Below are 13,968 nucleotides of genomic sequence, written 5' to 3'. Positions count from 1 at the left end.
CTTTAAAAGTTCTCCGGTGTCTGCTTCATTAGGAACTGACACTTAAGCAGCCGAGAAAGAGCCTGCCCTCTATTTAGAGTGCTAAAGCTCATTCCCACTCCCCCCCCCACCCCCCTTTCTCACCCTCCCAGCAGCTACAGAAATTGATGGGGTGGGAAGTCCGGACAGAACATGGCTTTGGATACAATGTTCTGCAGCCATGATTGAAAATGTATCCTTAGAAACTGGGAGCTGCTCTGGGCCAGAGAAGCATGTGAGAGGCCCTTGTGGCAGGATCAYGGCTCGCTGTGAGAGAAGGGGAAGCAACCCCCAGTGAGGGGAGTGCTGTAGCTCGCCGTGAATAGCATTGCTGCGTGTCCTTTCCTAGAGAAATCAATAGAAAACAGCTTTTCAGAAAATGCCATTGTCTTTATTTGAAGCTAACTATGCTCTCATTTGCAGCTGGGATTCAAAAAACAAACAAACAAACAAACAAAAAAAACAACAAAAAAAGCCTAGCAGCTAGGTATTCAGACAAACGGCAATCACATTTACCTACTTAGAGAACCTGACCTATTTCTTTTTTAAGTGAGTATACCAGCCTACTTGGGAAAAGAGAAAAATATTTTTAAAAACTGTTTACTGAACATCATTATAGTATTTCAGTGCAGACAGATGTTGAGAGGTGGTGGATATGCTGTGTAAGAAATTATCAAGTGAAATGAATGTCAGTAGTAACAGTATCCTGCTACAGAGCATAGGATAGATAATCCAGCATTACAACAGTAGCAATCTCAGGCAATTACATCTGGTGTTACAAACCCATTTTTGTTTTTCTTACTCATCCTCTTCTCTGTCCACAGCTCTAACGTAGCTTGTTTGCAAACTTGTTAGAGTTGGCAGGCAAGCTGCCTTTCTCCACATGAGTGTTAGGGTGTAAGGTTCATCCTACTGCTCACGCGGTAGGATGAGCGTATTTAGAGGAGGGTGATCCTCTCTTGTGTCACTGCACTAATGAACTTTCTAATAGGAAGTTTTTATTCATGTGTCTCCGTAAGAACACTGTGTGCACTTACATCATTGGATCCTTTCATGTTATTTCTCTTTCCCTTCCTGGTCAAAWACTGAAATGTATTACAAATGTATCCTCTCTAGCCGTTTCCAGTGGAAACGGTTATTGTGGATGCTATATACCAAGTGTTTTCCTATGCAATAATCCACCTCACAAGTTTTGAAATTCCATTAGAAGAATAACTGTCTTATTCTGGTTTTGGTTATCACCTGTTCTGCAATTTAGCTCTTCTAAAGAACGTGATTAGTGGTAGAGTCACTACCAAGTGACTACCAAGTATCCAGAGTTGTAATTAATATGGCCCAATTTTATTACAAAATGTGTACTTGTAACCTACATAACCCTATATGGTAATAGTTGCTTTTAAATACATTATTTTTAAAACATTAATTACTGTGGGTGTATTCAGTATATTAACATATATCCAGTATATATCCAGTGGGTATATTAATTTCAGTTAAGGTGGCTTTATCCATGCCTCACACAGCAATCATTGCAGTCTCCTGTTGTTCAGTTTCAGGGATGGAGTTGCTTGAGGGAACCACTGATTTATCACTCAGACTACAATGTGGTCGGTGCTGGACTCTGCATGTCCCTGTCAGTAAAGCTATTGCTGGAAGCCTGATGCTTCCTCCCATATCTGTTGGTTTCAGGAGGCAGAGAGCAACCAGGTGTGCCTGCACTTTACTGAAGACTTTAATCCTAGCCCAGGTGTGTCAGAAGGCAGCATAATGTTCATGCCATGTGCTAAGAGAAGTATCACAAAACCACTTGTCACACTTCTTTCAGTCCTTGCAGACCGGATCCTGCAATGTTAAATAGCCATTGGTGAGGAAGAAGGAGCACAGCCATGTTCACACATTGCTGCTTCTCTGCCAACTCCCTAGGCTAGAGATAGGAATGGCTTGTTTCTGCCCTCCTTGGGCAGTACCTTATTTAGGCATTTGTTAATAATTTGCACTGACAGGGAGAACTGTATGCATTTCAGGGAACACCCTGATTGGCCTCAGGTAATATATGGTGTTTTCATTTCTGAAGCCTATATTTAAGCTTCACCAACAAAGAAATTCAATATTAATACTCTGAACACACTCAGCCCACTAGAAGACAAGTATGTGCTGAGCACAGACAGTTCAGTATTGGAGAGAAACTGAAGACAGCGAGGGAGTGAGGATGGTGTGGACTCATATCTAGGGCTTTGGAGGCATCCGTATCCTTGTGCAGTCTGTGTATAACCCCTTCTGTCCCTGATCTTGTTTCTACAACCAGAAGGGGAAAGGAATACTTAACAAGAGTCTTACTATAGCTACAAATACTTTATGAAACACCAAATAAAGGATTCTCTGTCTAAAGGAGTTGCTATTTCTTTCATCCCCAACCAATGATAACCTGTGRTTTGGTTTAACAAAAATGAGTACAAGGGAAAGACAATTTCCTGTTCCGGAAATCCTGCACATATGCAGGGTGTTCCTGTGGTTGCTCTTACACTCCTGGCTTGCACTAAAATTGTTCTTTTTTTTTTTTTAATCTCTCCAATGGCACTTCTGAATTTTGATTCTGTGGACTCCTTTGGCTTATATATGGTGAGCTGAGGTTGAAAGGTGGCAAATGGGGAGCAGAATTTTTCCCTTTAAGTTAAAAGATTATTTTAGTGAGCCAGAAGATAGGTTCAAATTTATCTGCAAATACAAAAATACTTGAACTGTTTATTGTCTGTGACTGTGTGAACTGTTAATTTAAAGCTTCCATTTTTGAAACAGCTGGAGTGGGATTCAGGGTTCTCAAATAACAGGTTTACCCAAATCAGTCTGACTTTAGTTGTCATCTTTACTCTCCTGTATTGCTCACATGATTGTATTTGGAACTGACAATGGAAAGCATTCTTCATCTCAGCACCAAGATTTCCTTTTATCCCTCATCTGACATGAAACGGCAACATGGCATTAAGAGCTTATTGGAAGTGAGCTTGTTATCCTTACACCTGCTCAGGGAGATAAAATAAGAGATCAGAACTAAGTGAATTACTATCTCATAACGGGAAGACATGCTCACAAACAAGAGTATTTAAGAGTATGTATACTCTTTTCCTATATAAGAGAATTTTTGTATATTTTCCAAGTGAATCTCTTGGAAATTCAAAGTCAGAGAAAATACTGCAAGCAACGATTAAGTATGGTGAAACATTCACGCTTTCCTCCTCCAGTTAGGGATGCTCCTCGTTATGTTCTTTAGCTTAACCCTTCCCGTCATAGCTCCAGTTCAGGTCAAGATTTCTCTCGCTGCCTGCTGTCCTTAGCCCTTTAATACTGTGCAGAGAAGTTAAAGCTCATTCTCACCTGAAAAAGCCAGCAGAAAATGCCTATGCACTTCAATGCTAAATGTTATTGGAATTATTCAGACTATTAGTGCACATGATGCCACTATGCAAAGCCAAGGCTGATATCAAAAAAGAATTTCAAATCACAGGATATCAAAGTAAAATTTGTAACTCTTTCCTGATTAATTGAAAAGAGGTCCTGGGATATGTCTCTGTCTAATATGCATGTTGCTATGAGAGCCAGGGTGTCCAAAGGAGGAGTCTTCAGTACAAGTAGGAAACGGAATGCCACTCTGACCACAAATTGTATTCCAGATACCTGGAGTTAGTACAGTTACGTGGAAAGGTGCAGCTCAAAATGAAGTACAGCTCACAGTTTGGCATAATTTACTCAGCAATAGTCTTTTAGAAGCAAGTTTAATCAAATCACAAACCTGTATGATGGATGGAGGACCGAGCCAGCAGTGAGACTACAAAAACATAGCAGCAGAGATCTGACTAATAAGAAACATTTGGGAAATCCATGTTCGACACCATTAGCGTAAGAGAGCACAGCTCATATTACTTTAATAGGATCACCATATCGGAGAGCTGTACGATAGAAAATGGAAACCTCAGTGTCAGCCTCTAATATGCTTTTCATAACACAAAGTCAGCATGGAGAATCCATACCATGATGAGCTGGAAGTCAAAACCGCCAGAGCCAGCAGATGTGGCAAAAAACTTCTGAACAAAATCAATAAGGACTTTGGCTTGCCCTCTCCCGAGGAAATTCAGACTGTTACCAGCACTGAGCATACTGCGAGTGTCCTCCAAACCATCATCAAGACACTAGGGATAGGATTCAGTGGCCTAAATATAGGTGCCTAATGCCCTCTGAGACACCTCAACAGGTCCAAAATAATTGTACAGTACAGGGCTGACAGAGGAGATGCAGCACAGTTGGGAGACACACACCCTTCGCTCCAGAGTGGCAGCTGGCATCCAGGCAGGGGACCCAGCAGTGCCTACGATTATACGAGATGCCTGTATTTAGACCACTTAATCCTGGGGGGGAAGATATGGTTCCAGGTGAGAACATCTAAATTCAGGTGTCTACACAGGAGTTAGGTTCATGTTTGTCCATGGGGATATATTCTGTATAATCAATGAAGCTAGAAACTACTCGTCTCTCTAAAGACAGGATTCAGTTGCCTAAAAGCAGAAGTCTAATGCTATTTTAGGTGTTGTGGAGTATCCCGGTTGGCATTCTATTGCTGCACCAAAAGGACATGGGTTTCCTCTAAGTCTTGCATCATATCTGCTAGCCCTGTGTAGATGTCTCATCTACCCTGGAGTATCAAGTAACACTAGGGCCAATGTTAAGGGAACTGAAGACCATCCCTGTTGGTATGGCATCTGAGTCACTCTCTAGGCTCCCTTGACTGTATCAGCCAGATCTCCACTGATTAAAATAGGAGCTAAGACATCTAAATTTTAAGAGAAGATGTAAGCCTGACTCTGCAAAATAGAGCTATCTCACTAACAAAACCATAAGAGTTGGGACACTTAAAGCTCCTTTTTATCCTCAGTTAGATGATTTACAGGTGCAACTGTCTCTGTATCCCTTTTCTCTCATCTCCCAGGAGAGCAGGCCAACCTACAGGCTGTTGGTTATTTTGAAGTCCCTTTTTCAGTCTCCTGTTGTAACTGTACTCCCTGGTATGAAGCRCTGTGAGCATTCCTATTAACGAGAGCATGGTGCCATCATGCAGCACTCAACCAGGCAGTCGGGTGCAAAGTACAACATGATGCAAGGGCTAAACTTAAATGTAGGTCTTCCACAACCAAGATGAAATAGATGGAAAAGTGTCTTTTTGGGAAACCCCCCAGGCCTTGTGCTTGGATGACAGCATTTGGATTTGACAGATTGCAAGTATTGCCTGCAGCAACAGATAGGATGGGGATTTTACTTATGAAAACAGAGCTACAGTGTAGATTTCACTAGAGCCAAGTGACAACATAGAGTGGAATTCATAGGATATATATTTTGGATTTAGGTGCCCAAGTGGGCCTTATAATTGCCATTTGTGATCTAGCCTTTTTTTGTCTGGGTCAACCCTTGGGAGAAATAACAGGTAAAATGGGTTGAGAAATGCATCCTCTAATCAGTAAATTAAAAAAAAAAAATCTCTTTCCAACAGGTTGGAGAAGATATCTAGGTAAAATTAGAAAGGTTTAAGAGCTACAGAAAATCTGTGTAATAGATACCTGTGTTTTTAACTATGATTACTAATTAGCATCTGTAGTTACAGTTATCATTTGCATAATATTCTAACCATCATATAACATAATTTTCTACAAGTCACAGAAAATTGGGTTGGAATTGACTGTAGAAGGCCATTCTTCCAGCCCAAGGCAAGAGCACCTATATCTAAACTATTCCTGACAAGTGTTTGTCTAACCTGTTCAAGACCACAAAAGAGGTTCAGTCTTCATTTTACTGAGCAGGTCTAAGATGAAGAGTGAACTGCAGATGCATGACCTGGGTGCAAGGGGTCAGAGCAGTTCTGCAAGACATTGGAGCTCTGAGTCAGATCACTCAACTACAGCACACCAATTAAGCATGTTCTAAATCTCACTAAATTTAATAGGATTAAATTGAAAAATATATGTAAGCACTTTGATGACCAAAACCAACTGCAAACATGTTTGAGCATGAACAGGGGTTACTTGCTGTCTTACCGTATCACTTGGTACCTTACTAGACTGAGACTGACATCACAAGAAGTAGTTCCAACCTCTTATGAGCCAACAGTTTTACAGGGGACAAGAAGTATTGAGTGTTCTCTGAGTTAAACTGTATTTCTTAGTAATATTATGCTGAAAATGCTAATTTAAACAGAGCAAATAGCAGAGGTAGACAGACACACTATTCTACTCCCATCCCCACTAAATTTCAAAACTGTAGTCTATTGCTAGACTGAAAAGTGTGGATATCACCCACTGCTGCAGACATCTATACCAACAGAGGACCACATGGAAGGAAACTTTGCTTTAGCATGTTTTTTTCCAAAACATAACACTATGAAGACTGGACAAGAACGTACTCACTCCTCAAACTTGGAATGAGATATTGCAAACAGTGCTATATCCAGCAAAGTTTTATAGAGTCAGAATTATCTCCAGCATCTGTGCAGGAAACCTGAGAAAGGACATTCTCTCTCAGTGGTTTAAGAAGTTGCTAATGARGGTTAGGTTGCCTCCACTCCCTCTTGTCAACTCCCCCCACGCACATTCATTATTTCTATCATTTCAACACTGAACTGCTAAATGCTCTTTTCTAAAGGAGACCATCTAACAGGTTAGATGTGCTGCAGTATAATTGTAAAAGCAAAAAGACTTGTGTAAGAGAATTCCTTGTGGCATCTGCCACCTAGGACCTTCCTCCTGTTTAAAAGCCTATCACGGGTTTGTGCCTTGGCTGCTTAGAAAAACATTTCTCTGCTGCTCTGCTGACAGCAGAACTTGGGACATATTAGTCATAGCCTTAGACTGGTGATAAAATGCATCTTCAAAGAGCAACACCGATATGACTTTTTTGAGCGTTCTAACACAGCTATTTTCACACAGCTGCTGTTTGTGATTAGGAAGGCAATAGCTCGAGCTACCAGACTAAACTGGAAATAGCTAAAGTAGCATAAAAGCCCCTCCAAAAAAATACCACTTTCATTTTTTAAAAATGATTGGCAAAACAAATATGGCCTAAGTAAGTTCAAGGGGAGAATTTCTGCACAAGTACTGCTTTAGGAATGTACTTAGGTCTTACTGAGCTTTAAAATGCACTGCTGCACTTCAAATTTAGCATCTGTCTGTACTGTTCTGAACAGGCGAAGATTTGTTGCTGAATAGGCGAAGCTTCTTCAACATGGATTTGTTTCTAAATTACAGATTACAAAACATCAAAATCCTTATTTGTTACTAAGAAATAAGTAGTAAACAGCAGAGGAAGGCATGCATACAGCTAAGCTTGCCATTTGTAATACTTTTTTTTTTAATTTAAATTCACTGGTGACTGATAGTGACACATTATTTAAGAGAATGACTTGCCAGTGTTTGCTAACCACTCTTCCTGACAGTTACAGCTATCCCAGATGGTCCAACAAACTGTGAGCCAAATCTCAAGTTCAGTGCAAGGCAATAGCCTGAAAGATAAATGACTTGGGCAGTTTGTGATCAGCAACTTGAATTACAGCCTTGATATTCTGAGCATCATTTAAGAAGTATGACCACATGTTTGCAAAGTGAGGACTGGTTTTTCATTTCATTGCAGAAGCCAAGTTAGAAATCACAAAGATAGCATAATGGCAAGAGCCTGCCTAATCCAGAAAGGGGAAAAATCAGAAACTACCTGTTACATGTAAGTGGAAAATAATAATTTAATACTAATTATAACATGGGGTTGATGGCTGTTTAATAAAAGATCTTCTGTGATTGTTCCATTGCTCTGATCTTTGAATACAAATGTCATATTCATTTTTTTTCCATCATAAATACCAGTTCTTATCAACTTATTGGAAACATTGAAATGATTTGGATCACATGGTTCCAGAAAGGTCATTTTATTATAATTTTGGCTCTGTAGATTTGATCAAAAGCAGTACAGAACAGAAGCAAAGGCTGGGGCTGGCTCATGTTGTGTTCCCCTTAGCAATGGGAATGACGAGGCTACGACCCTCCTGCTTTCCGGTCCCGGTTCCAGAAGAACTGGATTTTGCTGAGCATGTGGCATGAAATCAAGTGATGTGCAGCATGTGCAGCGAGAACCTCTTTCAGTTATTAATTGGAAGAAACAATGACGGGAGCTCAAGGCAAAGCTAGAGGCCTTTTGGCAGAGCCAAAATGATAGAAAAACATTCAGAAAGTCCTATACAGTCCTCCCTCTGTTACTCCTGAGCAGACAAGCTGGGGTTCAGGCAGAGAGATACCTGCATGGCTTTTTGAGCAGGCTAATACAAATTTAGCAGYGTGCATTAGGTAAGCAGCTGTCAAGATGACTTGAGTGCAGAAGCAGGACAGGTGAGTTTTTCTGGTCCTGATCTCCAGCCATGTCACCCAGAGTCAGATGAGATATTTCTGGCCTGCTGTCTTCAAGGCCTAATTAGCTGAGGCTCAGTGTTGAATGAACCTTTAGACCATCTTGCATTAAGCAGTACAACTTCAATCACATGATCCTAGATCTGACCTCCTAAACCCTCTGGGGAGCACAAGGGGAGAGAGGGCACAGGCATCTGAGTTGGTTTGCTGTGGTGTGCGCTGAGCTCTGGAAGTTGAGGGGATTTTCTATTAGCAGGGTTATAGCAGCAGGATGGAGCTAAAGGGGAGCTTGACAGTGTGGCACCCATCTGCTTATCTACCACCACATCAAGAAGTGCACCTACTCCACGCAACCGCATGAGTTGGTGGACACCTTGCAGCTGGTGTAAACAGGTTTTGCTTCCTGCTACTGCACCTACCTTCCCATCCTGCTACCAGCTTTTATCTGCCCTGGCACTTGCTGGCTGCGACACAACGGAGCTCTCTAACCCTCACACCAAAGCAGGGGGGACAGACTCCTGTTGGGTTTGCAAGTGCCACTGGGTCCAACCAGCACCCGAGTGAGTGCAAGGAGACAGGAGGACTGTGTGATGGGAAGCAGAGGCAAGAGGAACAGAAGTAAAGGAGGAAGAAGAGAAGCCACATTCTCCCTTCTCTTGTTTCCTGCAGCTGCTAGTTGCTTCCATTCATCGTCTTGTACTGGCAGGTATGCTCCAATCCTGCAAACAGTCCTGTAGCTGACTTGTTTAAATCAATTCAGTGGAGTACTCACCCACTGGAAACGACAGCTGTGTTTTGAGGGCCTGATTTCTCTTCTGCAGTAGTGCTGCAGCTGCCCCTTCTCCAACCAGATTCAGAAGCAGCCAAGTCCATCACATTAACATTGTACATGGAGAACAATAGAGGAGTTGTCATCTCTCTCACCCATTTTTCCCCATCCTCTCCCTTTTCCTGGCACATGTCCAAGACACTTTTCACACTTCTTGGCTAGAAAAGTCTATTGGCACAGAAATGGCAGTTTTATAACAGCAAACACTTCTTTCACAGAAATAGGAGCTTTTCCAATCTTGTCCTCTTCTGTTTTAAAGACCTATATTTAGACCTCTGATGAGGTGCCTAATTAGTTGTCATGACTCTTACTGCACTCCTAGTTCAAGAGATTAGTGAATAGCTCGGGCTGTCTTTTGTCCTGGACTGCTGGAGTGAAGCTTCTCATATAATACATAGAGAGAAACACATCACCTAATCTAGGCACCTGTGTCAGGTAGTTTGAGAATTCAGGCACCCTGATCAGTTCTCTACATTGAACAGGGGAGTCAGTGTTGGAAAGCCATGACCAGGAAGTAGTCAAAATTTGATTTAAACACACATAATAGGCAYCCAAGTGCACTGCTTATTGCATCTATAATGCAACATGGCCTCAGAAGACCAGAGAGTCTGACCCTTCCAAGTAGCAGGTAGTAGGTAGTAGGTAGTAGTAGTAGGTAACTGCATCATTTATTTTCATGCTTCTACTGTCAATTATTTTCTTTTACTGATTCAAGTCTACTGTTGAGTTTACCAGGATGAGGACCATGTTTGTTTGCCTGTAAAGCACTCAACATAGCAATTTTTCCATGACTCACAATATCAGTAGCAAGTGTTGCTGAGGGCAACAGTATACTCTGCTCCCCAGTTGGCTCTGGTTTTAATTTTTCCCATCTCTGTGCCCACGAGGTTGCAAGGTTGGAGGGCCTTGTGGACATCATACTGCACATGAACCAAGGGCTGGAGGCAACCAGCATATCATATGCTGAAATCACTCCAACAAAACCCAACTTAAAATGACTTTCTGTGCATCATCTATAAACCAAAAACATAAAACAGGCCAAGATGCTATTGTACTTAGGCACTGGATTGGCAAAAAAATTATGCAGTCGTGTTATTATACCATAAGGGCAATCCCCTGCAATAATTCATAGCTGTGGCTCTTACCTCAGGAAACTTAACAAACTTCCTGGGCTCCATGTGCACAAGAAGCTGGTGCCTGCCTAGGCAATGCACAGAATCTGCCTAACCCCAGCTCTTTACAGCAGTTTAATGACAAATTAGGCACTCCTCCTTGTCCCCTTTGTCAGGGTAAAGGCTCCTGTTCCACCTCTGAGCTCTGGTAGCTAGAAACCAATGTATGGAAACTGTATTGAGCATGTTCATGAAGCTATGTGCTATCATATACTACTTTATAAAAGCATTTTTTAGAAATCTCTTAAGTCTTCACAGATGCATCTTTAAAAAAGGGTCCTGGAAGCATAAAGCAAGGGCTAAAAGCACCCGCACCTATGGTTCTAAGAGAGCAGTTTCTGGTGCTAGAAATCACAGATTTTATGCATGGAAATGCATGGGCAACAATAAGCACTTGCATATACGTATATATTCCCTTCTGAAGGACTTTTGTGCTTGTAGTCACCTGCTGGGGCAACTCCTTTGCTCATTAGTTTGTAAGAGATCTCTGCTGCTTTGTTGCTGCAACTCTATAAATAGGAACTAATTCTTACACCCTTTCTCCATCTCTTTAGCCCCAGGGCAATGTTAATTACTGCTGTAATACAATTATTCATCCTTGTGCATCTCAGTTTATTTTGCTCTTTAACCCCCAGGCATCTGAAATATAAAAGCACTCCCCCCTTACTCTAGAAAATGCTAGGGAAAAGTCAGGGTAATGTTAGGGGCCTTCCTGAACAAATATCCCTTCTATTTGCAGCAAGAAGGCTGTTGAACATTCTTTTGCCCCATGCAGCTGCAGATGCCCCCTCAGGGCAGGGATTTTTGTCTTGTCCTTCAGACACAGGGGAGGAGAATAGGACAGTGATACATCCTTTGAATTCCAGAATTTCATATACATGCAGTATAAACTCTTTGATTCAAAACAGCCTAGTATAATGGGACTCCTCTGGGGTGAAATGAARGCATTATCCCATTAGGGTGAAGTTTACTGTAAAAATTAAGCCTGCTAAAATGCAGTGAATTCAATAATTTTATTTCACCAATCTGACAGCCAGAATTTTATTTCAGTAAAGTTCATGGTGGCACTCATGTGGTATATCACTTGAGCATGTTTAGCTCTCAGCATCAAGTAATGTATGACATGCTTAAGCTATGGAAGTGCTTAAGGGCTTATGTTTAACCACAGTCCCCAGAAGCAAAGTCCTCTGGGATCTGATGGGGATGTGATGTACTTGTAAGCAATCTCTTCTTCAGTTAAATATGGCCTGGCAAATAGCTGTTTATTAAGCCGCATATGCATTTAGGGGGTTCTCCACTCTCCATAACAAAGAAAAGTTACTTCTCTTTCTTTTTAAAAGAAGCTGGTAGTGTTCACTTCTATTAGAAGATGCAACTCTTCCCAAGTCCACACCTATTGATTTTAGAAGGATCCTGAAAGTGTCAGGATGAATCTGTTTCTCTATCCCAGTGAACTTAGCATGTATCATAGCCTCAGTGTCCTGGTCAATGCTCCTGTCTACATACATGCCAAGAGAAATTAAGTTTAGTTTGAAATGTGTATGTACATGTGTGTGTACATGGACTCTCCTAATTTAAAAAGCTTTTGCTATATAACTATTTTAAAAGGCACAGTGAACATAGGTGAATTTTTGAACATAGGTGAATATGGCTTACTTCAGGAACCCCCAAATTAATACGGATCTTTAACTCTGTGGCTTCTCTGCAGCACAGTTATGCTAAAGTTAGATACCCAACACGGCCAGACACCATCAGGCCAACACTCTTCTGATTCTTCTCTCCACACCTCAGAGGAAAGACGAAATACTCTGGCATGGTCCTTCTTAGGAAAACTGAAACCTGAGGTTAGAAGTACAAGCTACAGTGCTGCCATAGCCTGAACTATGTATCAGTAGGGATGGTGCCAGAACTTTGCCTGTGATATCCGTCACAATGTCAGATGTGTTAACATCCAATTAGAGGAAAAAATGAGCTTTGCAAGCAAGGGAAAACCTAATGCTATCTTTCCATGATCCTGAGAGATTGTTGTTGCTAGGAAAGAATATTTTTTTTTATAAGTATGAAATAAAAAATAAAATTACTGTGAGCTGTGTTTCCATTAAATTAAAAGCTGGGGGTTCTTTAAATGCGTAAATGTTTTTCCAGTGTACAAGGGACACTATATATAGAAAGATTTTGGTAATGTATAAGAATGGGGAAATGAAACTGTCTAGAGCTATTGAAAACTGAAATTATTTTGACCAATATCTGAGATTCACTGAGTTTTGGAAACATTTTTCTCCATTCACTTTTCTCCATTCTTATTCTGTTCATTTTATATGTTCATGAGCGTGTTTTTTTGTGCTTGCAGTTTCCATGGTCCATGGTGAGATATGTTATGTGAGCTAAAAAGGCTGATGTAAAGAATGGCAGCAGACATTGTCCCCTGCACATCAATATTTGGAGTGTCCCCCTGCCTCTCTGAGGATTAAGTTTCTGAAGAGAAGGCCTCCATGGTCAAAAATATCCCAGGGGACACTCCATTTCCGAACTTTCCATAATAAGCAGCAATGAAAGAAAATCTGCCATGCGTCTATGCAGGCACAGCTGCCTTCTTTACTGCCTAAAAAAAGATTGTTTTTGTTTTCTTGCAGAGTCAGCCGAGCTCTGGTTCTTCCCTTCAGGAGACACCATGATATACTTTGTCTTGAGATGTCCATGTGCAGCTCAAGGGAGACTGAGGCTGTGCTGTCACTTGACAGCGGGGCCAACATAACAGCAAACTGCCATCACCAGGGCCAGGGCTGCTCCCACGACATCGTCCTTCTTCTGTGACCCCACAGTGAGCTGGTGCAGAAAAATGAACAGGCAGAAAACTACTCCTACCTGGGGTAGGAAAGGAATACTTTTCTGTAGCTTTTTGCCCATTTAGTTCCCTGAATTCAGCAAGGCTTTCTACAGGAACGTCTTAAAGCAACTCATTTAAGAAATACAGGATGAAATGGGAGTAGACCGAAGCAGAGATTTACAGGGAAATATGAGAACAGGCAAGTTAACGGGATTGTAACCTCACATGTCCCTGCATGTCAATGTGACATGCACATCTTATCTCACAGCAAGGGCCCGACCACATGCTTATGACTTCCAGAAGTCAGAAGAAACAGAGAGAAAATGAACTTTCTATGTCTTGCTTCACCAGTCGTCAGTCCTGTCCTTCAGATCTTTATAGAAACAAAGAGAAAAACAGCAATCACCTCTTCCCCCCAAATATAGCCCAGTGGCCTCTAAGCACCTCAGGGYTGCATCCTGCCAAGGAAGTTTGTCCTCTGTCCTGACCTACTGATAACGCATGTTGGGCTCATGTGGACAATACTGCAGGTGCTCATTTGCTCAGGAAAAGAGAGTCCAGCCAGGAAACCAGAGGTATGGGACACAATGCAGGTAGCTGTCTGCTGCCAGGGAGATATCAGGGCATAGCTGTGACTGAGGTGGCATGGCAATACAAGGCAAAGCCCTGGTGCTTCTTTCCTCTGCATCCCACAGT

At 41.7% G+C, this 13,968-nt stretch overlaps 1 protein-coding gene across 1 annotated transcript in view; it reads right to left on the bottom strand.

Annotated features, from left to right (window-relative positions):
• The window catches only part of LOC112977361 (protein-lysine methyltransferase METTL21C-like), a 22,774-nt gene extending 18,608 nt beyond the window's left edge, over positions 1–4,166 (bottom strand). The window contains exon 1 of the mRNA XM_026089644.1: positions 4,041–4,166. Within this exon, the coding sequence (XP_025945429.1) occupies positions 4,041–4,166 (126 nt within the window). The remainder of the gene's footprint in view (positions 1–4,040) is intronic.
• Between the last annotated feature and the right edge of the window lie 9,802 nt (positions 4,167–13,968).

The sequence above is a fragment of the Apteryx rowi genome, unplaced genomic scaffold (assembly GCF_003343035.1).
Source record: "Apteryx rowi isolate R43461 unplaced genomic scaffold, aptRow1 scaffold_824, whole genome shotgun sequence".
In the NCBI taxonomy this organism is placed as follows: domain Eukaryota; kingdom Metazoa; phylum Chordata; class Aves; order Apterygiformes; family Apterygidae; genus Apteryx; species Apteryx rowi.
The sequence above is the reverse complement of the archived record's forward strand: the minus strand, read 5'-3'. Positions and strand labels throughout refer to the sequence as shown.